Raw genomic sequence first — 27,446 nt, forward strand, 5'->3', positions numbered from 1 at the left:
TTTGTAAAGTCACCACCCCAGTAAGAATAAAGAACAGTTTCACCAGTTCTGCATACTATCCCTTTATAGTCATATGCTTTCTCCACCTGCAACTCCTGGACACCAGTGGTCTGTTTTTCATTATTATAGTTTTTTTCTTTATGAGATTTCCAGATAAGTGGAATCAGACAGTATGTAGCCCTTTAGAGCATAATGTCTTCATTGAAGATAATGCTTTTAAGATTAATCAAAGTTGTGAATCAAACTTCTTTTTACTACTGAATAATTTTACACTTTTTTACTACTCAGTTTCTTCTTATTGCTGATTAATATTACTCTGTTTGGATACATCACAGGTTGTTTTATCCATTCACTCACTGAAAGATATTTGTGTTGTTTCCAACTTTTGGCTTTCACAACTAAGGCTGTCATTAACATTTGTGTACAGATTTTTGTTTGAACTTAAGTTTCCATTCCTTTAAAGTAAATGCCCATGTGTATAATAATGAGGTCTTGCTCTAAGTATATGTTTAATTTTATTTGAAACTGCCAGATCAGTTTTCAGAGTGGCTGTGTTATTCTGCATTACTCCCAGCAGTGTATGAGAGATCCAGTTGTTCTGCATCCTTGTTGGTGTTTGATAATATCAGTAATTTTTACATTAGCCATCCTGCTAGTTATATAATAGTGTCTCACTGTGTTTTTAACAGATAATTTGTTTCCCTAATGGTAATGATGTTAAACACCTTTTTCATGTTCCTATTTGCCAGTTTTATATCCTCTTTGGTGAGGCCATATTGATTATTTTATTTGCATCTAAAGGACCTTTTCAAAGAGGATATTGTCACTTATGTTACTAGTCTAACAATGATAGTAATATTGCATATCATTAACAGACTAGCGTTTAGTCTTCTCTTCTGTCATGTACATGTCCACTAATTTTCCTCCTCCTAAGGTCTCTTACAAGCAGAAAACAAAGAATCCAAATTTATCCACTGTCATGGATAACACGTATAGATAACATACATGTACAAATGCATATATGTTACATGTATATAATAATTTTTCCTTACAATTTTCCATAGTCTCAATTCAGACTTAATTTTCTATGTAAATTCAGTTTTTCTAAACTTAATTACTCCAGAAACTTATTTCTCAGTATTATTTACATTAGTAACAGTTCATCTTCAGGATATATGATATCAGTAACTGAAAGCTGATTGATTCTCAATGGTTCAATCCGTTAATCACATATAAAAAGCTGTAGTTCCTTTAAAGACATAAAGTCAAGGAAATTTAGATGAAGTTAAAGAGGATAATTTTATATTAGTTAATATGGTACTAGCTTTAGTAATAGATTAACCTCATAATCTCAGTGGTTAACACAGTAGGAATTTATTTCTCACCCCCGTAACCATTAGGGGAAGTAGATAGTTGCTGCTTCACTTAGTCATTCAGAAATTGACTTTTTCTGGGGCATTGGTATCATGCTGGGTGGCGGGGGGGGCGGGGGAAGAGGGCAAGATACAAAAGATACTCCTGCCTCTTAATTTACCAAAAATGTGCAGTGAACATTAGTGTTTCCTCCCATGAACAACATTTCCTCATGGAAATATGAAGACAGAGAAATGGGGTTGAAAGAAATTCTTAGTCATCAGACTAATGGTGCTATTTGAAGACCCTCCTTAGGGTCAGAACAATGTTAATCGAGAAAAAAACAGGAGGATAGTGATCATAGGTTAAAACAGTTTCTTTTGGCTTTTTCAGTTTCTCATTGCTAGTCCTTCTTGTATTGTCTGTGCTCCAAAAATGATGAAGTTACTGAATAAAGGCTTCTGGACAAGTTAGGATAACATTGCTGGTGTAGAGGATAAATATCAAAATGACTGATAGTGAAGCTTGATGGAATAGTTCTGAATTTTCTTTTGACATTTGATATTATGTAACTATGATATTACATAATGGTACTGTGAGAAAGCAAAATGCTTTTCAGGCAATGAGAGCAAGCTTTTTAATTTAAAATAATGCAGTGGAGCTTCTTTAAAAGTAAACAACCTGGGCACAATGGCTCACACAACCTAGCAACTTGGGAGGCTGAGACAGGAGTATTGTGTAAAACATTAAAATGTGAATTCTCTATTTGAAAATAGGTATTAGAGTAAGCAGGTGCCTTTTTCCATAAGCACCATCAAGAAACTTCTATAGAAAATATAAAAATAAAAGGAAAGAAATTTACACTGGTAGAGATTAGAATAAATGATATAACCAAAATTAAGCAATTCTTCAACATTATTTTGTAGATTTTAATTTCCCATTTATTGCTATTATCACTCTTCTAGTAATTTAATAATTGATGTTTCAAACTCAGGAGAACTGTTTAGGGGAAGAGGTTTTTTTTGTTTTTGTTTTGTTGTTATTATTTTTTGTTTGTTTTGCAGTGTTGGGAATCAAATCCAGGACATTATGCATACTAGGAAAGCACTCTACCACTAAACTACACACCTGCTAAATTGAGAGGTTTTTTGTTTGTTTTGTTTTGTTTTTTAAATTTTGCCTTTTACTTCCACAAAAACCCCTTTACCATTGTATTTGGGATTGTAAGTGACAGCTTATCAAAAGGGTCTCAGGAACCATTAGATGTACTGTCTTTGAACATCTTCTAAGTATACCAGGGTGATTTATTTAACACTAATCTTTACAGTGTGTCCATAGTCTTGTTTCTGCATTTTGATATGAATGAGTTATGTTAATTATGTTTATTGAAACCCTGACATTGTCTCATGTGGTCACTGCTGCACTCCTGTAATCACAGCCACTTGGGAAGCTGAGGCAAGAGGAATTGTAAGTTCAAGGCCAGCCTGGATATTTAGCAAGACCCTGTCTCAAAATAAAAAGGTCCTGGGATTCAATGCCCAGTACCGGGGCGGGAAGGAGATAACTCTAATTTTTATGAGTTATTTTCAGTGTTCAAGTGGGCACTTTGGAGATATCTTTTGCTTAAATGTTCTGAAACACGATAATTTTAAAATAAAACTAGCAAAGCTCACAACTACTTTCTGCAGCATTCCATTTATGGATTTCTCTCTCATTCTCTACATATGTTTATTTTTATGGTTTTTAGTTTATCATATGGGGATGATGATAATAGAAACACTAAAATTAGCAAGTAAAATAATGTAATACCACTTTATGAGATATGTTTTGGTACAATAAAGGAATATCATGGATTTGAACAAAACTTCAGTAAAAATCCTTCCCAAAATGGAATTCTTTTTTATGTTATGAATCTTATTTTCCTGAATTTATTATTTGTCTCCCTAGAAAATAAGAAACAAAGACTTGAACTATACATTTCAGAGCTGAAGGAATTCAGATGCCAATAATAAAATTTTTTTAAAAAGGCAGCCATGGGCAGGCTGGGGTCGTGGCTCAGTCGTACAGCACTTGCCTAGCATGGATGAGGCACTGAGTTCGATCCCCAACACCACATAAAAAAACTAAATAAACAAAATAAAGGTATTGTGTCCATCTACAACTAAAAATATTTAAAAAAAAAAAAAAAAAAGGCAGCCATAGGCTGAGGTTGGAGCTCAGTGGTAGAGCGCTTGTGCAGCATGTGTGAGGCACTGGGTTCGATTCTCAGCACCACATATAAATAAATTAAAAAAAGGTCCATCAACAACTAAAAAATTATTTTTTAAAAAAGGCAGTCATCGGGCTGGGATTGTGGCTCAGCGGTAGAGCGCTCGATTAGCACGGGTGGAACCCCGGTTCGATTCTCAGCACCACGTAAAAATAAAGGCATTGTGTTGTGTCTATCTACAAAAAAGATTCTCTCTCTCTCTCTCTCTCTCTCTCTCTCTCTCTCTCTCAAAAAAAAAAAAAAAAGGTAGCCATCTTCATTGTAATTAAAGAAATGTAAATTGAAACCTCACTAAGATCCTATTCATACAAAATAGAATCACCAAATATCACACATCTGATTATATCAAGTTTTGATGAAAATGTGGAGCCTCAATTAACTAGTAATAACTACTACATATAATCATTTTGGATACAGTTTGGTAACATCTAATAAAGTTAAATCAATCCAATTTCTAGAACAATGGTTCTCAAATTATGGTTATGGGATCACCCTTAGGGGTCTCCAGGGGAGGTCCATGATGTCAAAACTATTTGCATAGTAAGAAAGATATTACTTCCTTTTATTCATTTTCATTCTCTCAGCTGTTTAGGGAAATATTGGTATTATAACAGAATATCCATATTTATCTACAAAAGATACTAAAATATGTGTTCTTATTTCAGCTACTTCATATACTTCAGATTTTCTTCATATACTTCAATCAAAACAATATATTACAAAAGAGAATGCAGAAGCAGATAGGAAAATTCATTTTTCTATTAGAGCAGACTAAAGAGATTTGCAAAATCTGTCACTCTTAATAAAATTTTGTGTTTTATAAACTTTGGCACATTTCTGAGGTTGGGGTTATAGCTCAGTGGAGAGCGCTTGCCTAGCATGTGTGAGGCACTGGGTTCAATCCTCAGCACCACATAAAAATAAATAAGTTAATTAATGTATTATGCCCATCTATAACTAAAAATAAAAAATTTAGTGCATTTTTTCAGAAAAAATATCAAAATATAGTCAATGTTATTTTTATATTTGAATTCAAAGTATTTTATGATTTTTAAAAATTTTTTCTAATATGGTACTATTCATAGATATATCTCAAATAACAACAACCCTTTTGGGTCCTTAGTAATTAAAGAGTGTAACAAGATCCTGAGAACAAAAACTGACAACCTCTAAAATCATAGAGAGAAATCATAGATTTACGTACTTAAAATATACTGATTGCTGGATAAGTCAAAATAACTTACTCATAGGAAAAGATAAAGATGATATTAGAATGAGATGCTAACAGTGTTCTATTTCTTGATCTAGAGTTTAGTTACACAAACATTTTTACTTTATATTTATTTAATAAGCTTAATATTTGTTTTACGCATCTTTGGTAAAAATATTACTTTTCACATTAAAAACACTTTTAAAAAGAATAAGTAGAATATTTCAGTTTCAAAATTTGGATAATAGTAATTTCATACATTTTATATTTGTGTTTTAACATGTTATTTGGGTTCATATTATTAAGATATATTCTACTCTGGCACATGCTTGTAGCAACTTGGGAGGCTGAGGCAAGTGGATTGCAAGTTCAAAGCCAGCTTCAGCAACTTAGCAGGGCCCTATCTCAAAATAAAAATAAAGAAGTGGGGCTGAAGATGTAACTCAGTGGTAAAGTGCCTCTGGGTTAAATTACCAGTACTCTCCTTTGCCCCACATAAAAAGATATTCTATTTTTATTCTCTAGGTAAATGTGTTGGTTTATCTCTTGTTTAACTCATATTTTATTCATTCTGTAAAAATTGGAATTGAACTCTATTTTATTATAAATAAAAATCATTGTAAGTATTATTCTCCTAGTACTATGAAAACATAAATTGTCTAATTTGTTTGAATTTTTTATTGAATAATTTTTTTCATTTTATACAGATAGTTGTACAAGCACTGCAATGTTCCCATTATTCGATTCTTTGGCAGTTGGTGAAAATTACTGATGGTTCTCCTTCCAAAGTAAGTAACAGTTTCTATAGGCAGAAAGGTTATTATTATAATAATAATAATAATATTGCTTAACTCATGATTAAATAATTTATCAGTTATATAAATTATAATCTTCAATAAAAATACAATAATTTATTGTTACCAGTTCTTGCTTTATGAGTATTTATCTTTACCTTTTTTGAAATATGCCACAGATTATGTGTAAGTGGGAATCAAAGAAAATTTTAAAAGTACTGAAGCCTTTATTTTACACTGAGGATCTTTAATACAGAAAATGCACAACATCCTTCCCAGGTAGTATGTCTAGTAGATGGCCACAAATCTCTGACAAAATCAAGAAATCCATACAGAACTATGGCCAAGAACAAGGGTAAATAGAAATAAATGTATACCAGCTCCATTCATGAGGTGGGGGTTAAGGAAAATATCCTGTCTTAATTTTTTTATTGACTAAAGGTGTGGAAAGATACATTTCCCTTGAAAGTTTATAACTATGAACTAGTTTTCACTTAGGTTTTACTCTGGATTCTAACTATTTCAGTGGTTTAAAAAAAAAAGGAAAGATAAAAATAAGAACAAGTTGAGGTTTTTATTTTAAGTATTCTAAAGTGGTAGTATCCCCAAATACCTAACAGAATCAAATCTAAATCTCTTGTGAAGGAACCCGCCTTAAAGAATTTCTATAAATAAAATTTTAAGTAAACTCATAGTAAAAACATAACTTAAAAGAAAACAAGATACCATGAATAGAACCATGAAGTGAATCAAGACAAAAAAATATTTCACACATTGTAATTACCTGATATAAATATCACAATAATTTTTCAGTGGTTTCATGGAATGAGAGGTTTGATGTTTACATATCATCTTAACAAACGAAACTATTTAGCCCTAAAGATAATTGATGTTTGCTATAAAACCACCAGCTGAATCTGGAGCATTGTTTTCTCAGAGAAACAATTTTTTTTCTTTTTCCCTTCCTGATTAATAATTTGAGAATTTATTTGCATTTGCATCTATAAAGTAGATGTTATAATCCCATTTTATAATAAGTCATTTGAATCTCAATCTGATGCTTACTGTTAGTGCTCTTTAAATTATTGTATTAAGCTTTTAATACAGCTAGTTCTGGAGGGTTTTGTTATAGATTTTATTTTTAACAAATTTTCTAAGGGCAAATTGGTTGATGCAGCTGATCACAAATTGGTAATATTTGCTAATCATTAAATTATGTTATATAGGTAGATTTCATTTCATCATTCTTTATGCCTACAGACATTTAGATGGGAAGTTATTTTGATTTCAAATGTCAGAGTTGTAATGCCAGTTAAAGTATATGGAGGAATTAGTAATGATGCACCTGAAACTCTATCTCTTTATTCCCCTTTAATTTTTTCCTGAATTTTAAATGTAATATAATAGATATTAGCATATTTATAAATGTTAACATTTGTAATGTCATTTGGAAATAACCTTTTTTTCAACAAAATGACTTCATGTAATATTTTTATTACATGAAGTTATTTTGTTGAAAATAAGGTTAAAATTGAATGAGTCATTTAGCTAGTGAGGAAGCAAGCCAGGTGACCATCATGTGTTTGGTTCCCTAGTCATTAGTACATTTACAGAAACTCATTTAAAATTCTGAAGTCATCTCTATTATTAACTAATAAATTATGCTGATTGGTTTTTGGTATAAATTACAAGGTTTTCATAAATTTTCACTCTTTTGAGCACATGCTTGTTGTAACAAAGAAAGAAAAAAGGGAAAGAGAAACAAAACTACCAAGTTACATCATCTGTGGATTTCCACTTTTAGTTTTGATGTGCTTTGTTTCCATATTTTTTATTGGCACAAGATGAGGGGGGTTTTTAGTTCTATTTCTTACATATATTTCTAATCATACTAAAATCATATTTATAATTTTGCGTCTCTTAAATTAACATTTTCTTTAGGCAAGAAAATTATTATACAAAATATTTTAATGTAATATTGTACGTACATCAATAATCTACATTATAGTTTATTTTGCTACTCTCCTTTTGAACGGTTTTAAACATTTTTATTAAATAAAGTTAATGCCATGATGGGCATTCTGGCTAAAATTTTGTTCTGCATTTTCCTTATCTTATATTCTTAAAAGTGGAATTGCCATGTCAACAGTTATACGTATGTTGAACATTCTTTATGCATTACTGCCAAATTGCTTTTTAGAGAGTGCTTATAAATTTATTTTTTTTCTGTATTGTCAAGAATACGATCAATCAGAAGATTATGAATGGTAGTTATATTTGAAGCTTAATTTCAAGATATAATTTAACTCAACAGTAAAAATTTTATGAAATAAAGTATATGTGTAGACTATTATCAAGAACAGCATTAGACCTTTATTTGAAATGGAATTGAACTGGGTTTTACCAATGGGTATTTCCTCTCCTAATTTCCAGAGTTGAAGCCCTTTGACAGTCACACAGGTCATGTTCAGTATATTTTGCTCCAGTGCCCCCTAGTGCTAGTCCTATAGAAACGGCCTTCAGTTTCTTTTCTATAGCAGAAAGAATCTTTCTTCTTTCAGTTCCTCTGGACATATACAAAGACATTTAAAAGGCAAGGTAAACAGAGGACTAAAGACCCTATCTCTTTGTTTGCCCTAAATATCTAGAATTTATCCTCAATTTTTTTTTCCTTTTGAGAAAAGCTATCCTGTTTTCTGTAGTCTTAAAATTATGATATTCTGCCTTATTTTATTCTGCATATTTCTGTTCTGGACTACAGTAGGGAGGGTCTGGGGCGGGCAAACATCCCTGCCTTCTGAATCAGGAACTTATTCCTAAAAGAAGTCAACATTTCCTACATAACTGCAGGTGAAATTATTAGAGGTATAGTAACTACAAAATTTGTTCATCACCTTCTTGACTAGAGTTGTACTCCACAAATTCCAATTTTCATCTCCAGACAAACCAAAGAGAAGGAGTAAGGGTGAAGGTGCAACTGGTGGTGGCCAAGTACCTTCAATCTTGGTTTTCTTTCCACAGACATACTTTCCTAGAAATGAGCTCAAATGAATAAAAACCTGTGGGCTGTTTTCTCTCATTCCTTCTCTTCAATGTAGCAGTGAACAATAAAGAAATAGCTCAACTAGGTCCTTGCCCAGAATTTCTATAACAACATAGAGAACATCTCTTCTGTCTACAGAGTTAACTGACTTGAGGTGAAGGGAATGGAGCCAAGGATGACAAATAAAACTATCCCTATAAGAACAAATTTTCACTAGTATATAACTATTTTATTTGACTTCTTTTATTCCAGAATACTTCCCTGCCACCTTCTGTTTCTTGAGAATTCTATCTTCATTAACTATTCAGTTAGTTTTAAGGCTTTCCTTTTGGTTATTCCATGACTCCAGAGTTGTTCTTTAAAAGAGATATTTCTGTTAATATATCTCCAATCAAAATTGCTTAATTGATATAAAAAGGTTGGGGGAGAAAGAACTAGATCTTATTTAGTACCATTTCTTGTTCAGCTCATAATTTTTTTTTTAAATCTAGAATACAGAAATAACTGACTATTCATAGTAAGTTCTAAACTTCAAAATTTTATCCAATTCTAACATTTTAAAATTCTCTACCAGAAATAAATGTATTCATCTTAGAAAGGTAAAAACTTAAAAATCATTGTTTCAGCATTTTATTAAGTGTGCCATGCTATATTTTCAATCCCCCTTGGTCTCCAGGTTTCAGAACTTGCTTTCTTTCTGGCAGGGAATCCCCCACTTGAAAGAGGAAGCATAAAGCTTCCTCAGCTTCAGAAGCCTGTCTACCTGGATCCTGTTCTTACCTTCAAAGAGTCAGTGACTTTTAAAGTACGATTTACAAATACCCAAACTCCTTAAGATATAGATGAGACCACAACAGGGACAGAGGGCAAATGCACTCCTAAGGCCTTTTGTACATAGACATTCCTTAAGTGATTAAAATGTCTATCTAAAAACTGATAATTTAAGGCTTATTATCCTTAAACTTATTTAACCTATCTCATCCCACTTTTAAAATTAAGGACACCAAAATAGGAGTAAGATATTTTCAAGATTTATGGGAACATTCAACTGCCATTTTTTATAAAAGTCTTGTTCCAGACCTGTATCTAGAAATAGAAGTCTTCAGTCATTCCCCTACACCTTCCAGGAACAGTAGACCCTTGAAGGCAGATCAACCCTTGATGAGATCACCACCCCTAATCTTCTCAAGGGAACCAGATTGTTCCCTCAAGCAATAAGGATTTCTCTGGAATCACCTGGCAAAATCAGAACTGAGATTATGATCATCCAGAACCTAGCCCACCATAACTGTAAAGGCTTGTCCTTTTCCTTATTTGAGGAACAGCTGATCTCTGTCTCAGTGTTCTCCTCTTCTTAAGGTTAAACCTCAAACTTAGCCTGTGTGTTTGTACTCTTTGGCCCAGTTTCTTCATTTCTATTGTCAGTAGGTCAGAAGTTCCCATCTCTGACATCATACTCTACATAGTAATTATTACAGTCTAAGAATGTATTTTAACTGAGCTTATCCAGAAGTGTAAGGCGATATTAAAAATAGATAAAACATAACAGTTCTCACTTTCTAGTACAGACATTGGAGCTTTTCTCCCCCCAAATTACTGATATCTACCTTCATAATAGGCCATTTATTTGAATAGAAATAAAACAGATGTCTTATCCTATTTCATTTTCCCTGAGTGATAGACTAATGATTTTTCTTCCTATAGAAGGTTTTATATTTGGGGGGAAAAAATTTCCTAGTGATTTACAATTGCTAGGTGTCCATCAAATGACAATTTGTTGCTGATCCAATTTATCTATGTTAAGACACTCTCAGTTCTTACCTTTCCAACATTTGTGTGTGTGTGTTAGAGCAGTGGTTGTCTTTGGAGTTAAAAATCAAGTTTGAATTTGGCTATACTTCTTATCACCTCTGGTAGCCCAAGCCAGGTACTTCACCTGAGTTTCAGTTTCTTAGTATATAAAGTGAGAATGATATTTACAACTGGTTAGGTTTGTTGAGAAGATTACATTGAGAAAAATGTTTCAGTTAACAAAAACTGTTATTTCATTGACATTAAATCTCAGCCTTGTATCTGGTTTCTCCATCTTCCCTGCCAGAACTAAGAGTTGTAATTGAGTAATTTATTTTCTGAGGCTAGAGTAAGTACCTGTATATACGCAATAGTGTAGGTTTCGGATATAGCATAGTAGGTTTTGTTCTTCGTCTGAATTTTGGGATAGTTTGGGGATTCAGGTCTCTCTCTCTCTGGTCCTAACAATCACTACTTTTCCCCTGTCCCTCTGACTCTTTAGCTTCCTTCACCTTTGTACACTACAGGAAAGAGAAACCAGAAGATGTTTTGGAACTCCAGTAGGCATCTTAAGGGTTCCTGGAACATAAATGGATTAGCCTTTGAGGCAATGGCAGGAGTCAGCAGGTGGGGATTCATATTGCCAAGAACAGCAGCAACATTGAAAACTAGGTATTATATTTGGGGTTAAATATCCAGTAGTTTTATTGTGTATCCACAGAAGTTTCTATCCTGTTGGAACAAGTCCTGTGACTCTCCATGAGCTAGGTTCCCACCCCTTAAATTATTTCTTGGTTTAAAATTTTCTACCTTCCTGGAATGAGTCCTTTGACTCTCCCTTTTGTCTTATTCTCTTGTTAACTAACCTGATTTTTTTTATTAACATCTATAAAACCCCCTTGGGGAGGCTGAGACAGCAAATCTAATAAGGCTTTCTGAACTGTTTTCAGTTTTGCAACATATGAAATAGTCGGCAACAGGGTTGCCGTTAACAACAGCATTTACCATGACCTGGTTAATGGCCGTGTTAGGTGAATATATCCAGGTCATTATAAAATGCCTCTTGCATATGAAGGATATTGGCTACTATGCCTGGAATGTTCTATTTGCATATATTGGTGGAGTTGAACAGTCCCCCTTCTCAGAGTAAAACAGACCTAATAGTGACTTCTGTCTAGTTCACCAGGCTGACTTCACTTGGGAGTAAGGTTCTATGTCTGGACCAACTATAGTCATCTGTGATTGTTGCTGAGTATGTTATTGGTCCTGCATCAATCCAGATATGACTTTGTCTCCATAGCATTTAAAACCAAAGATACCGGTCCTAAATTAGCTATTCTCAAAATTCTTTTTAGTAGAGTCTCCTCAGGAAGTGGATGGTACTGATATAGAGTGAAACAGTCCCTTTACAGTATAACCCATGGTCTCTGTAATTTCTTAGTTTTGCCCTCCCCTAATGTTGACTACCTTTTTTGTAACCAATGGCCTTTGAGGTATTTTTATTGTCCTTGCATAATTTTTCTCTTGATGGGTAGATTTGAAGCTGATAGTCTGAGCCTTATTTCATTCAGACTTAATTAGCATCTAAGCTTGGTTCATCCTCAAGGCCTGAGCCTCCACTTTTACTTTCATTTTAGCTATTACAGATAACAGTAACTAAAGGATTGCATTTAACATGGCTGCTTCTTATTTTGCATTTCCTTACATGTCTAATGTTCCTACTCCTTGAAATTTAGGTCTACAACATCTCTAAATTTCACTGGTAACTTTACCAAGCATAGAGCACCACAAGTTTTATACCATAGATGACTAGTAGTCCCTGGATCAAAGGTTCCTCATTATCCACCCTTATGTATTTTCTTACATGTAACCATGAGTCAGGGCTGTTCTAGCAAATCTCATCACTGCCACCAAATATAAGAATATTAAGGGGAATAAAAGGAAACTCATTGTCTTCCCATATTCTCACAGCAGAGAATACTTGTATGACCTAAGAAGTGTGAGGATTTCTCCCTACCAGAAACCAATCAATCAGTTCAACAGTGGATACACCTGAGTGTTGTTTGATTCAGTTCTGACATTACAGTATTGGATCCCACAGTTTAAGGTTTCAGTCCCACAAGACTGCCTTCTCTATTTCAATGCCAGTTGCAGTCTCAAGTTGTTTTACCTTCTGACTGACCTGCTATAAATAAGGATTCCCACGGTACCCTTCTTGGGTTAAGTTAATTTGCTAGAATGGCTCACAAAACGTAGAGAAATAGTACTTAAATTAGAAAGGATACCCATGAACACCAGATGAAGAAATGAATAGGGCAAGGCATATGGGAAAATGTATAGAGCTTCCATGCTTTCTCTAGGTGCACCATCCTCCAGAAAACTCCACATATTCAGCTATTTGGAAGCTCCCAGAAACCAGTGCTTTGTGGGGTTTTTTGTTGTTGTTGTTGTTGTTTGTTTGTTTTTTGTTTTTTACTTGTAGCTGGACACAATACCTCCATTTTATTTATTTATTTTTATGTGGTGCTGAGGATCAAACTCAGCATTCACGTGTGCTAGGTGAGTGCTCTACCACTGAGCCACAACCCCAGCCCCACCACTTTGTGGATTTTTGTGGAACTTCATTACATAGCCTTGCTTGATTGCATCACTGGTTATTGGTGACCAACTCAACATTACCCCTTCACTTCCTGGATGGGGAAGGAGCAGGGCTAACCCTTTATTGGTGACCAACTCAACATTACCCCTTCACTTCCTGGATGGGGAAGGAGCTGGGCTAACCCTTTAACTGTGATTTGGTTTTTCTGGTGACCTGCCCCTATACTAAAACTGCCTAGGTGATACCAGCCATCAGTCAACTCATTAGCACATGAAAGAGCACTTTAGAAAGTCCCAGGATTTTAGGAGTTGAATGCTAGGAAACAGACAAAAGACCAACTATACCAACTATGTATTTCACAACATCATACAGCCCTCCCATTTAGATATTTGCTCTACCATTTAGAATATGAGTGCCCTGGATTTCAGTTATTTGTCTATAAAATGGAAATGTTTTCATTTATTTCACAGAGTGATTGTGAAATTTATACTTATGAACATGGAACATAGTACTTGATAACACAATAAGCTCTCAACAAAAGATTGTATCTTCTCTTAAATGACCTATTAAACATCATTGTCCATTCTGTTTAGAATGTGATTCCAAAGCACAAAATTTTAACACTCCCATTATAAAAATCCTCCTTTGGTAGTTCCTTATTTTTATCAGGATAATATCCAAATGATTTAACATGACATTCAAAATGGCCTTTCATTTAAGTGGAAATGGGTTCTATTTTTCTCTTTTGCTTTCTTGTCACTCCTGTTTATACCTGAGCTACAATTAACTTCCTCAGAAGTATCTCCAAACTTTTGAACATTTGGGACCCTATCTGGAATACCTTTTTAAATAATCTCTATCCCCTGGATCCAACTTCATGTTAGTTCTTTGTTCTCCTTTTATGACTACTTTTGACTCTGAGTTAGCTTTTCTAGCATAGGGCCCATGCTCTCTCCTGCCATAGCACTCTGCACTCCATTATAGTTGCCTGTTATTTTATCTGTTTTCCTCAATGCCTTGTGAATGTTTGAAATTAAAGTTCAAGGAATGTTGAGATGTGGTTAGTAAATATTAATCTACAGGTACATTAAAGGTCTTCAAGACATTTTCCTTTTACTACTATGTACAAGATGAGCTTATTTCTTCCTATAAATATGTGCACTGTAGCTGGGCATGGTGGCACATGCCTGTAATCCCAGTGGCTCAGGAGGCTTAGGTACGAGCATCATGAGTTTAAAGCCATCCTCAGCAAAAGTGAGACTCTAAGCAACTCCGTGAGACCCTGTCTCTAAATAAAATACAAAATAGGGCTGGGGATGTGGCTCAGTGGTTGAGTGGCCCTGAGTTCAATCCCTGGTACCCCCCCCCCCCAATAAATAAATATGTGCACTCTATTAGTAATAGGATATATGTATAACTTTCAAAGTATTATTATTTAGGTTGTGAAGGTGCCAAAATAGTGCTGTCATCTCTACAAAATAGAAGAGCCTAAAGAATTTTAATTTAATAGAGTACCTTATTGAAATGATTTTTACATGGGCCTTTGCTCAGATAATTACTTTTTATTGCTATTTTAGATACCAATATAATGCTGAATTCTTTGCACATGTCATTCATTTGTCAGGAAAATATGAGCTCTGGTATCAGTCCTGGTTTCAATGCCCTTTGCTAATAATGACTGATTTTTTAGGATCTATTTTGTTGTTGTTATTGAGACAGTTTCTCAATATTATTGCCCAGACTGCTCTGGAACTTCTGGGCTCAAAGAGATCCTCCCACCTTAGCCTACTGAGTGCTGGGGCTGCAAGTGCATATGAATGTGCCAGTGATTAACTTATGTAATAGTAAACTCTCAAATCAGTGCTTGACATGTTGTAGATGCTTGATAGAGTTTAGTTCTCCTTTCAGGAAAATGATTATAGCTCAGTAGCAGAATATGTGTTTAAGCAGAATGTGTTTAAGCATGCTCAGGTTCAGTCCCAGTATGAAAAAAGAGAAAGTAAATTTCCCTTTAGACTTTTTCAGTGTTGTTTCAGGTGAGATATTATCTGGCCATCTAGTTAAATTCCATTTACACATCCACTCTTTGAAGGTTTATCTTTCTTCCACAAACATTTGCAGTACACTGTGAATATAGGAGAAGTTCGGTACTGGTGTTTTGTTACTTTTCTCAGTATGCTGCTGCACCCTGTGATCTTACTACTATTTAATATGTGTTGTAGAAGTAACTAATGGTTTTAATATCCTAAATAACCATATTTGTAAAGGAAACTTCTGAGAGCAATCACACTGAGCAGTCCATTGCTAAATAGAAATGCATGTTCCAGATTCTTAGCTTCACTGCCCTTTCCAATAGGTCAAAAGCTAGAAAATAACTATACTAATTGATTTTCAGTGATAAATTTGGTCTTATAAATTTCCTTCACAATAAAGCAATTTGGCTATTTTTCTATTATTTCTTTTGGCAAGTTTCTAGGATATTAATTCATGCTTGCATCTTTGAATGTGTCTTGCAGGAGGATCTGTTGGTATTGAGGAAAACAGTGAAATCCTTTTTGGCTGTTTGCCAGCAGTGCCTATCTAATGTTAATACTCCAGTGAAGGAACAGGTAAGAAATTATGAGCTCTCAGTAAAAATAACCCAAATGTATTAATAAATAGTAAGAAAGTAATTTTTTGTGGCCATTTTTAGCATATTTATCTCTCCCTAGCATTCATGGGACCTAGGACCAAGAGTATTGATGTCTGAATGTTTTAAGTTATAAAGCAAGCTAACACATTTGTCATGTTTTGTTGTTTTGTTTTGTTGAGGGCTTTTTTGTTTTTCAGCTAACAAACTTATTATATAAATAAATTCTATGCTTGTACTTGTGACAAGTATATTCTCCATCAACTTGAAGACCAAGTTTAAATTTAGAAATCTTGACTCCTAAGAATTCTCTACCAGAATGTTGGAAGTCTGGAGAGCAGAGCTAGAACTTGCCTTTTTGTCATTTTTGCCTCCTCACCCCAGGAAGTTTCTTGCATATACATTTAAATACTTCAAATCATATGTCCAAACTCTGTCTGTACCACCCCTCCAAATAGCTACCCCTTGAACACTCTGAGGCCTAAGAATACACATACTGGAGGTGTAATAGGCCTAGGGAAGAGGCCTTTGAAGGCTTTCACAATTAAGATTAAGTTTCTTGGAGCAAGAAATTCCCAAGTCTCTGTATGTGGACAGTCAGGGTGCTAGTGGGAATATCTCTGGTTTAACAGACTCCTTACCCCTTGGACAAGGTTACAACCCAAAAGGTTCAGAGTGGAGCCCAGGGAAGTACTGTTTCCATTAACTGGTTTTGTAAAATATTTCTTTAACTCACTCTTCTACTAGGGAATACTTTTATATAAAATAGGTTGTACCTTTTACACACTTTCTTATTTTGTCATTGGGCTAGAATAAAAGTCTTGTCAGGTTAAAGGTTTCAATGTTATTCATCCTTTGCTATTCCTTCATACAAATAGATTGTCACAACTTTTATTCTGTATTGAGTTATTAACATTTAACTTAAAATGGAAACAACGATCCCTAAACCTTACTCTGTAGTTGTTCAGAATCCCACCAGTGCTATATAGAAGTACCCAGCTCTGGCCATTGAAACCAAATATTCATTGTTTCTATATCAGACCTGTTCGATGATATTCTGAATGACTTGTGTAAAAAATGTGTAAAAATCCCCTGGATTCTCTTTAAGCTTCCCTCTTTTCAAATGGCTCTTCTTAAATATCTTAATGTATTTCATTGTTGTGCAATCAGAGCATAAACTAGCATCATTCTTGCTAGAGCCAGACAATTGGATAGGCAGCCATCCCCCAAATAAGTGCCAAAATTGTGGTTTTTCTCTTAGAAATCAACTTTTATGGGATGAGTTTCAGTGAATTGTTCAGAAATGTCACAGCCCTCAATAATCCCACAACAAAGTGTTTTGATTTTTAAACTAATGATGTTTATTTCGTCTCATCCGTTCAGATAATGCACATTTGCTAAGTTAATACTTAGTCTTTAGGTAAAAGTGGTAAGTTCCCTTATGATTCAATTTGTTTAGAGGTTTTTAAATACCAGTTTTATATTAATGGTCTAACCATTAATTTTTTAACATGGTTTCTCTTAAAATTTCACATCTGTCATTTGTGATGCCACTTAATATGTTTACAGAGTTGAGTTTAACTTATTTTTTTATAGTTCAGGTGAAAATCTCTTGTTCCACATTTTTGAGTTAACACAGCCAAGTAAAATAAATAGATTGTATTGCAGGAGGATCTTAAATTCGACCAGTGTTTAATGAGAGAGGGTAATGAGATAAGAAAATTAAAACTAAAGAGAGTTTATTATGTTAAGGTTTTGCTGTTGAACTGTTATTATTTAGTGTGTTTTCATTCACATTGGCATGTAGTCATATTCATGCACTATTTTGTTAATGAATTTCCTTTTCATTCTAGGCTTTCATGTTACTTTGTGATCTCCTGATGATTTTTAGCCACCAGTTAATGACAGGTGGCAGAGAGGGCCTTCAGCCTTTGGTATTTAATCCAGATACTGGACTCCAGTCAGAACTCCTTAGTTTCGTGATGGATCATGTTTTCATTGACCAGGATGAGGAGAACCAGAGCATGGGTATTTATAGCTATCACCTTGTTGATATTTATTTTATTTTATAAATCCAAAAGACAGAAGTGAAAAATTCAAATCCAAGAGTTACTAAGTTTTCTCTCCCTAAAAAATGCTAATAGTATTATATTCATATATTTCAGAAACCAGCAAGAACAAAAATATGGAACATGATGGCTTTCTCCTTTAAAAGTACCTTAGAGTTCTTTCCCCATCCTTATATAAGCTTCCTCGTTCTTTTTCAAACAGCCATATAGTATTTCTTATATATATATATAATGTGTGTGTGTGTGTGTGTGTGTGTGTTGTAGATGTACACAGTACATTCATTTATTTATGTACTTATTTTTATGTGGTGCTGAAGATCGAACCCAGTACCTCACACGTTATAGGCAAGCATTCTACCACTGAGCCACAACCCCAGCCCCATATAGTATTTCTTTGTGTAGATACAGGATAATTTACATAATCTAGCTCACATTAACTGACATATAGTTTCCAGTCTTCAGCTATAATGAATAATTCTTGTACATTTGCCATTTCCCACATGTACAAATGTATATGCAATCTAGAGGTTGTTTCTCATTGACTGCGTCCAAGTTTACAGTTTTGTTTTGTTTTTTAATATTTTTTTAGTTATACATGGACACAATATCTTTATTTTGTTTGTTTATTTTTATGTGGTGCTAAGGATCGAACCCAGTACCTCACATGTGTGAGGTAAGTGCTCTGGCACTGAGCCACAACCCCAGCCCCCCAAGTTTACAGTTTTTTTAAAGGAAAGCATCTAGGTTCTTTTCTATTCCTGAGTGGCTGTCATATATTATCATTTGAATAAAATATAGCTCAAAGAAATTAAATGGTGAAAGATAATCATCAAACTTCACTAGTCAAAATATTGTGCTGAGCCTGCAAAATAATTGCTTAGCAAAATCAGACTAAATTGTTAATGCTTAATTGTAAATAAATATTATTTAAAATAGATTATTTGTGAAATAGATGATTTAAGCTCTCTAAAAAAATTTAAGAGGCATATTTGATCCACACATCTATTTGGTGCTATTAGATATTCTTTATAGGGCTAAGGGTATAGTTAAGTGGTATAACACTTGCCTAGCATGCAGAAGGCCCTAGGTTGGATCCATAGCATGACTCCAAAAAAAGAAGAAAAAATCTTGTTCTTAAGAGATCATTTTAGAAATACTGCAGTGTGGAACAGAGTATGTTTATTTACACTCAATTAATCTCAAGAGATCTTAACTGCTATTTTAAGCAAAAAGATTTCCAGTTTCTCAAAGCACTGGTGCCTCAGAACTTATCAGGACTTACTAGTAAAAAGAAAGAGACTGAGAGTAAATTATTTTATCAATAGATACATATAAACAAAAGAAAGAAGACTTATTCCAAATACAGAGCCTGAAATAAATGTTGTCATCTGGAGCCTTGTAGGAAAACTTTTTCTAGGATTAGAAATACATACCACAATGGATTATATATTTTAAAAAAATTAAATGAGAAACACTACTTATTTAGAAAGTTTTTTATGGAGTATTTTAACATGGTTTGCAAAATAGATTTTATTTTTCAGCTCATAATATAACCATGTGGACAAGCACTGAATATTAACTGCTCCATATTTTTCCTTTACCCCTCTATATATTTTTCTAAAATAAAACTTTTCTGGGGCTCGTGTTGTGGCTCAGTGGCAGAGCACTCACCTAGCACATGTGAGGCACTGTGTTTGATCCTCAGCACCACATATAAATAATAAAACAAAGGTGTTATCCATATACAACTAAAAAAACATAGAGAAAAGTAACTTTTTATGCCTGTCTCATAATTTTTTTTCTTGTGGGAATGTATTAGCATATAAGAAATATTGAGATTAGAGAAAACATTGTAAGATAAAACAAGTTGACAGTGTTGTTGTGACAAAAGTATGAAACAATCTATGTATGATTTGCTGTCTTTGTTTTGTTTGTTTGTTTGTTTTTATTTTTGTTTTGGTACCTGTGTTTGAACTCCGGGTCGGGGCACTCAACCACTAAGCCATATCCCCAGCCCTATTACACAGGGTCTCACTGAGTTGTTTAGCACCTCACTGTTGCTGATGCTGGCTTTGAACTTGCTATCCACCTGCCTCAGCCTCTCAAGCTGCTGGGATTACAGGCATGCTTTTACCCCAATCCCCACCTCCCAGCTGATTTGATTATCTTAATCATTACTATGATAATCTCCTAAAAGATAGGAATCTTATTGCCTACCAAGTATTTGATAAGCATGTAATAAATATCACTCTAAAATAATTAATCAGTATAACTATTTTTGTTCTGTGTAAAACTGAATTATGCTTGTTTGTGAAGTATTGTAAAGCTAGTTTTCAAATATGCAGATTTTCTACATTGTTTTATTGGATCAAGATCCAGATTTATAACCAATTTATTTTCTGTGGTTAGAGGGTGATGAAGAAGATGAAGCTAATAAAATTGAGGCCTTACATAAAAGAAGGAATCTACTTGCTGCCTTCAGCAAACTTATCATTTATGATATTGTTGACATGCATGCAGCTGCAGACATCTTTAAACACTACATGAAGGTACAGTTTAATATTCTTATTTTTGTCCTAAATAGCAGAGAAATTTGCAATTATAATGAATGGATGATGATGAGAAGCTGAAATTGACAGCTTTGAACTGTGTATTGTGGATAATTTTCTAATAATGTTATCATTTTATATAAACTCTTTATGAGTCTGCACCATTGTATCAGTCTGCACTCCCTGGAGTAGGAGTTCCTAGCATTTACATGAAAAATACTCAACTTTCTAGCTGCTTGCTTTTCCATAAATTTTTTGTTCCTGACCCTCTGAAAAAAAAACAGATCTCAGAATTCTTCTAACAGGCATGGATAAAAGGGAATGCTTCTTAGTTTTTATGTGTTTACCTTCCCAGGTCAAAGAGAATATTCTGTTTTGCCATGTTCAGAATATTGTGTGCTGTTTGATCCAGTTGTACCTTTATCTGTGTTTGGGTATGGTCCAGTTCCAGTTGTGATATATGGGTTGAACATCTGTGATCCTAACTGAAATCTGAAATTTTTGGAGCACCACACAAAAAATTTAGGTTTTGGAGCATTTCACATTTCAGATTCTCCAGTGTAGGCATACTCCACTGGTAAGGTCTGTGCTTCTATTTTTTTACTTTATCATTGATTTCTAATTTCATTCATTATGGTCTGATAGAATGCAGGTACTACCTCTATTTTTTGGTATTTGCTAAGTCTTGGCTTTGTGGCATGAGATATGGTCTATTTTAGAGAAGGATCCGAGTGCTGCTGAGAAAAAAGTGTATTCGCTTATTGATGGATGAAATATTCTATATATGTCTGTTAAGTCTAAAATATTGATTACATTATAGAGTTCTATAGTTTCTTTGTTTAGTTTTGTTTGGAAGGTCTATCCAAAGGTGAAAAGGTATGTTAAAGTCACCCAGTGTTATTATGTTGTGATCTGTTTGATTCTTGAAATTGAGAAGGGTTTGTTTGATATACTGGATGCTCCATTGTTTGGGCATAGATGTTTACAATTGTTATATCTTCTTGATGTACGATTCCCTTAAGCAGTATGAAATGACCTTCTTTATCCCTTCTGGCTAACTTTGGTTTGAAGTCTACTTTATCTTATATGAGGATGGAAACTCCTGCTTGTTCTTGTGTTCCATGTCAGTGGTGTTTTTTTCCCATCCTTTCATCTTCAGTCTTGGATGTCTTTTCCTATAAGATGAGTTTAAGCCATTCGTGTTCAGGGTTATTATTGAAATATGGGTTGTAGTCCCAGTCATTTTGATTTATTTTTAGTTTTTAACTTGACTTGGTTTCTCCTTTGATTAGCTTTTCCTCTCTTTGTTGATTTTCATTGTTGTTTTTCACTTCCTCATGGAATATTTTGTCGAGAATGTTCTGTAGTATAGGCTTTCTCGTTCTAAATTACTTTTAACTTTTATTTATCATGGAAGATTTTTATTTCATCATCAAATCTGAAGCTTAATTTTGGTGGATATAATATTCTTGGTTGGCATCCATTTTCTTTCAGAGATTGGTATATGTTGCTCCATCCTAGCTTTGAGGGTTTGGGTTAAGAAACCTGCTGAGATCCAAATTGGTTTTCCCCTATATGTAATCTGAAACTTTTCTCTTGCAACTTTTAAAATTCTATCTATATTCTGTATGCTACACATTTTCATTATAATGTGCCTTGGTGTCGATCTGTTGTAATTTTGTACATTTGGTGTCCTGTAAGCCTCTTGTATTTGATTTTCCAGTTCATTTGGGAGATTTTCTGACATGATTTCATTGAAAAGATTATACATTCCTTTGAGTTTATATCTCTGTGCCTTCTTGTATTCAATTATTCTTAGATTTTGTCTTTTCATGTTATCCCATAATTCTTAGAGGTTTTGGGCTGGGGATGTGGCTCAAGCGGTAGCGCACTCACCTGGCATGCGTGCAGCCTGGGTTCGATCCTCAGCACCACATACAAACAAAGATGTTGTGTCTGCCAAAAACTGAAAAATAAATATTGAAATTCTCTCTCTCTCTCACTCTCTTAAAAAAAAAAATTCTTAGAGGTTTTGTTCATGGTTTTTTCCCATTTTCACTCTGTGGGCAGCTTTATTTTAAAGACAATGTATTTTGTCATCATTGCCTGAGTTTCTGTCTTCTAAGCGATCTAGTCTGTTGGTGATGCTTTCTATTGAAATTTTTTTTTAATTATACATGGATACAATATCTTTATTTTGTTTATTTATTTATCTTTTAATGTGCTGCTGAGGATCGAAACCAGGGTCTCTCACGTGAAGGCAAGCGCTCTACCACTGAGCCACAACCCCAGCCCTCTATTGAATTTCCTTCATTTCAAGGATTTCTGGGGTTTTGTTTTTTGTTTGTTTGTTTTGTTTTTGTTTTGTTTTTTCCAGAATCTCTCTTTCTTGAAGTAATCTTTTTCTGAACTCCTCTGACATTTCACCTACTGTGCTATCAGTGGATTCTATTATTGTAGCATCTTGGTTTGTTTGGGGTACTTTCTTCCCTTGTTTTTTCCTATTGTTCATATGTCTTCCCCTCTAGCAAGCAGATCCAGGGTATTACGGTTTTTACCCTATAATATTGTAGTGTCCCTGTATGTTACCAGTACATTGCCTTTAAGGGGCAGATCAATATTTACAACATTGATACAAACAATATATAGTCTTAAACCAAATAACTCCTATTTGGACAATTACAGTTTTGTCACAATAAGCAATGTGTTTATTGATGTATTCAGTTCATATCTATAGTATAAATAGTAGGTTTGCATACGGGTTTACAGTTTAATAGTGGACAAAGAGAGCAGCAGGTGGAATGGGGTTTGTGAGGTAGGAGATGAAAATGTAGAGGTATTAGATCATAGGAAGAATGAATGAGGAATCAAGAAGTAGACTAGCAGGACTACCTCTGGTGTGACAAACCTGCAGGGATCTTGGTGGCAGTCTTCCAGGTCCTGGATCTTGTCTCTAGATGGAAGTGAGCATATCCCTAGATTGTAGTAGCAGGAGCCTCAAACCTGTAAGTATATTGACATTAGGCTTCTAAGCCCTATCCAGTGTCCTAAAATGGAAGCATCCCCAATTAAAGATAGTGGTAGCAGCAGCATAGGTAACCTATGATGGTGATGGAGGTGTTCCAGGATGGAAGCGATTACTTTCAGAGATGGGACTGAGAAGCAGGCCATGTGGTGGCATTGGGCAGCCTGTTTGGATATGCAGTGCTGTGGTGGGCTGCTGCCTCCAGGCCCTGTCTGTTGTCCTAAGGTAGAGGCTAACACATGGGGTGTGGGCTATGGAGGTGGCTGCAGTGTCCCAACATGGAAGTGAGCCAGGAGAGCCACACATTGGTAGAAGGGGCCACGGCGCTGTCGCCCTCCTCCTCCTCTTCTGCAGGGCAGGCCAGGGTCACTCTGCATTTCCAGGTATTTTAAGGGGAAAGATTGTTGCAGTTTTCATATGACCTTATTCCTCTGAAAAATCTGTCTTTCAGCACCTTTTCTATTTTTTCTCCATTCCTTAAATAACTCAATGTTTCTATAATCTCTGCAAATTTCCTTAGGACATGATTTGTGTAATCTAGAAAACTAATTTGTTTGTAATGACTTCATGCTTTCATTGGTTCTTCACTAAACCTGGCTTTCGGTATCATTTTGACAGTTATTCTACCATTTTTAGGTACTTTTTTTTCTTATCAGAAAATTAGAGAATCATTTAATATGTTGAGTTTGGGTTTTAGTTTTGCCTTGTCATTTCTTAATAGTACTGCATCAATTCCAAGTAATAATAATAATAATAACTTTATTCAAAATTTTTATCAGCCCTAGCACTTTTTTCACATCTCTACTCATTGTAGGCTCTGACCTTTTTATGAGTAGTCTGATAGATTTTTGCTATTCTGATATGTGGCTCTGTGGCTTTTATGTACATGATCTGTTTAAAACTAAACTTAGGAAAGATCTATGTGCTAAGTTACTCTGGTGACCTAAAATAATAAATAAAACAATAAATCTATTACCCTAATCTGTCCTCCCATTTAGGCTGATCTCCAGAAATAAGCAATTTTAACTGTTTTGATTTTAGTTCTTCAATTTATATCCACCTTTTAGATGGTGTTCAGTTCTCTTCTGAAGTCTGAGAGGTTTTTCTCTCCTATATCACCTCCTCTCCTCCTGGAATTCCTGGCCTTTTTAGTTTTTATTATTTTTACCTCATAATTAGGTATCAATGTACATTGCTTTAATTTAGAAAAATATCATGTAACTTTCACTATGTTTAAGATGAAGAAATGAAATCCTTTTTGTAGTCACTTTTTCTTTCTTTTACCAACACCATCCTTCATCTCATGAAATTTCAAAAATTTGGGGGCTTGGGTTGTGGCTCAGTAGGGGAGCGCTCGCCTCACACTTGTGGGACCCTGGGTTCGGTCCTCAGCACCACATAAAAATAAATAAGTGAAATGAGGGTAATGTGTCCAACTACAACTAAAAAATAAATATTTTAAAATTTTTTTTGCAAAACTTTTAAAGCTGTGTTTCCTTTTGTTTCCTCGTAGTATTACAATGACTATGGTGATATTATTAAGGAAACATTGAGCAAAACCAGGCAGATTGATAAAATTCAATGTGCCAAGACCCTCATTCTCAGTTTGCAGCAGGTGAGTAATTTGGAGGGGAGGGGGAGACAAAGAATAAGTGCAACTTCTGTGTGCTTAGTATGTGCTAGGTATTTTACCTGATTTAAACTAACTCATTAATGTATTACTGTGGTTACTTTCTGATACAGACATGGATTGCATGTCCTCTTTTGAAAGATAATCCTCCAGTTCTCATTACAAAACATGAAATCCTGAGGTGATCTACCCTTAGGCCAAATGAAGAGTCAAATTGGAAATTTTAAAAGCAATAATTTAAAAATAAGAAGTAAAGGTATTTAATGATGAAGGGACACCAGCAATATCCAAATAAGAAAATATATTGCATAAATAAATTTTTAAATATGTAAATGTCTAGTAAACCAAAATAGAGAGTTTGGAGAGTTTAGAAATATATGCATGTACATTTCTACATATGTGTAATTAATTTGTGATAAAGGTCTCATTTTCAATCAGTGAGGAAAGGATTAGGACTCTTCAGTTCACAGTGATGGGTTAGTTGAGTATGTTTTTGGAAGAATAGCTACTTCTGGGCCTACCTAAGGTGTACCAAAATAACCACTAGGTGGATTATATATCAGGGTTAAAAATTAATCAGTTTTAAGGAAATAAAGGAATATTTTAAAAATCTTTTTCTAAGAAAACCAAAAGCAAAAAAAAAAAAAGTGATCTATATAAACTTAAATAGGTTTGTACAACGCTTAGTTTAAAAAATAAATGACATTTTGGGGAGAAATATTTTCATATATAACAAATCCTACAAATCAGTGAAAATGATAAAGTAAGCAAGAGTTTTGGAAAAGGCACTTTACAGAGAAGAAAACTTAATCAATAAACATGAGATGAGGCATAATTTTGTTAGTAATTAATGAAACATAAATTAAAACAAAGAGATATTTACCATCATTCAACAGATTATCATTAATTGAAATGATTGATAAAGGATATCCCCAAATTTTTAGGATCACCAAACTTTATAAAGGATGTAAAAGTGAAGGTCCCTTTAGACTAAAGAAATTTTCTTAAAAGAAATTTTGGAGTATATTTCAAAATTAAAGATATATATTCCCAGGGCTGGGGTTGTGGCTCAGTGGTAGAGCGCTTGCCTAGCATGTTTGAGGCACTGGGTTCAATTCTCAGCACCACATCTAAAAATAAAATTAAAGGTCCATTGACAACTAAAAATTATTAAAAGAAAAAAATTTTAAAAAAGATATTCCCTTTAAACTAGTAATTTTCCTTCTACATATATAAATAAATAACATGTAAGTGTGCACCAAGATGTATATATGTAAAAGACTTTTTACTATAACAATGTGTTAGTAGTAAAAAACTGGAAATAGTATAAAATTAATCATTAGAGGAGAAGTTAAAATATGATACTCTGAAGTAGTTTATAAAATTTTTTAAAAATGTTACCTAGGTTGACAAGTTTCTGGAATCAAGCAATCCTCTAGCTCAGCTTCCAGAGCAGCTGGGACTGCAGGCATGCACCACTATCCCTGGCTGTTCAAAAATTTTATGGCAAAATATGAAATGAAAAATACAAAGCTATAGGACAAATAAGTAGTGTGGGATAGCGTTTATTTAAAAATAAAAATTTTATATGTACTTGTAATATGTCTAAGATGATGTAGGAAATGTTCGATTTTTAACACCATTTACCTTTGGTAAGAATGGTTTTTGGGCCAGGCATCATAACACACACCAGCGGCTCTGGAGGTTAAAACAGGAGGATAGGCAAGTTCAAAAACGAGGTGCTAAGCAACTCAGTGAGACCCTGTCTCTAAATAAAATACAAAATAGGGGTGGGGATGTATCTCAGTAGCCAAGTGCCCTGAGTTCAATCATCTGTATCCCCCCAAAAAAGGAATGATATTTGGGTGGGCTAGGGTTCTGGCTCAGTGGTAGAGCGCTTGCCTGGCATGTGTGAGGCACTGGGTTCTAAACAACTAATTACTTTGCATTAAAAAAAAAAAGAATGGTATTTGGTGGAAAAGAGAAAGGAGAACTTTTACATAGATATTCATTGAATTTCTTTACAATAAAATGTATTTGAATTCACCTTAAATTTTAAAGTTTAAGGCTATTATATACAGCTGTCAATAAAAGGCTTTTTAAAGCTTAAAGATTTATAAACAGCTTTTTGAGCATAATTTGAAAATCTCTGGAAGAACCATTCCTTCTAGTAATGGCATAGTAAATAAGTAATTCAGGCCAGTTCATTGCTGAAGAACACTTAAACAGGGAACAATATAGATGAACACAGGAGTTATTTCAATAAGTGTGAAGTTAAAGTGAGTATAGTGATGGTTACCAGAGGCTGGAAATGGGGAAAACAAAGTGAAGGAGACAAATAAAAGAAAATGTTCGGTAGTAAAGAAAACAAATGTAAATAAGACTTTTTAGAACCTGTGCCACAAAAATAAATCAGACAAGCATTGGTAGCTGGCACAGGAAATGGAGTCAAGAAGTTAGTGGTATTTTTAAAGATGCTTGCATC

General features: G+C 34.2%; 1 protein-coding gene across 2 annotated transcripts in view; it reads left to right on the plus strand.

Annotated features, from left to right (window-relative positions):
* Positions 1-27,446, plus strand: part of Stag1 (STAG1 cohesin complex component) — a 362,710-nt gene that overhangs the window by 312,931 nt on the left and 22,333 nt on the right. For both annotated transcript variants that reach the window (XM_076867213.2, XM_076867214.2), the window contains 5 exons: positions 5,540-5,620; positions 15,576-15,668; positions 17,542-17,716; positions 20,167-20,306; positions 24,845-24,946. In XM_076867213.2, the coding sequence (XP_076723328.1) occupies positions 5,540-5,620; positions 15,576-15,668; positions 17,542-17,716; positions 20,167-20,306; positions 24,845-24,946 (591 nt within the window). The remainder of the gene's footprint in view (positions 1-5,539; positions 5,621-15,575; positions 15,669-17,541; positions 17,717-20,166; positions 20,307-24,844; positions 24,947-27,446) is intronic.

The sequence above is a fragment of the Callospermophilus lateralis genome, chromosome 10 (genome assembly GCF_048772815.1).
Source record: "Callospermophilus lateralis isolate mCalLat2 chromosome 10, mCalLat2.hap1, whole genome shotgun sequence".
NCBI classification, from domain to species: Eukaryota; Metazoa; Chordata; class Mammalia; order Rodentia; family Sciuridae; genus Callospermophilus; species Callospermophilus lateralis.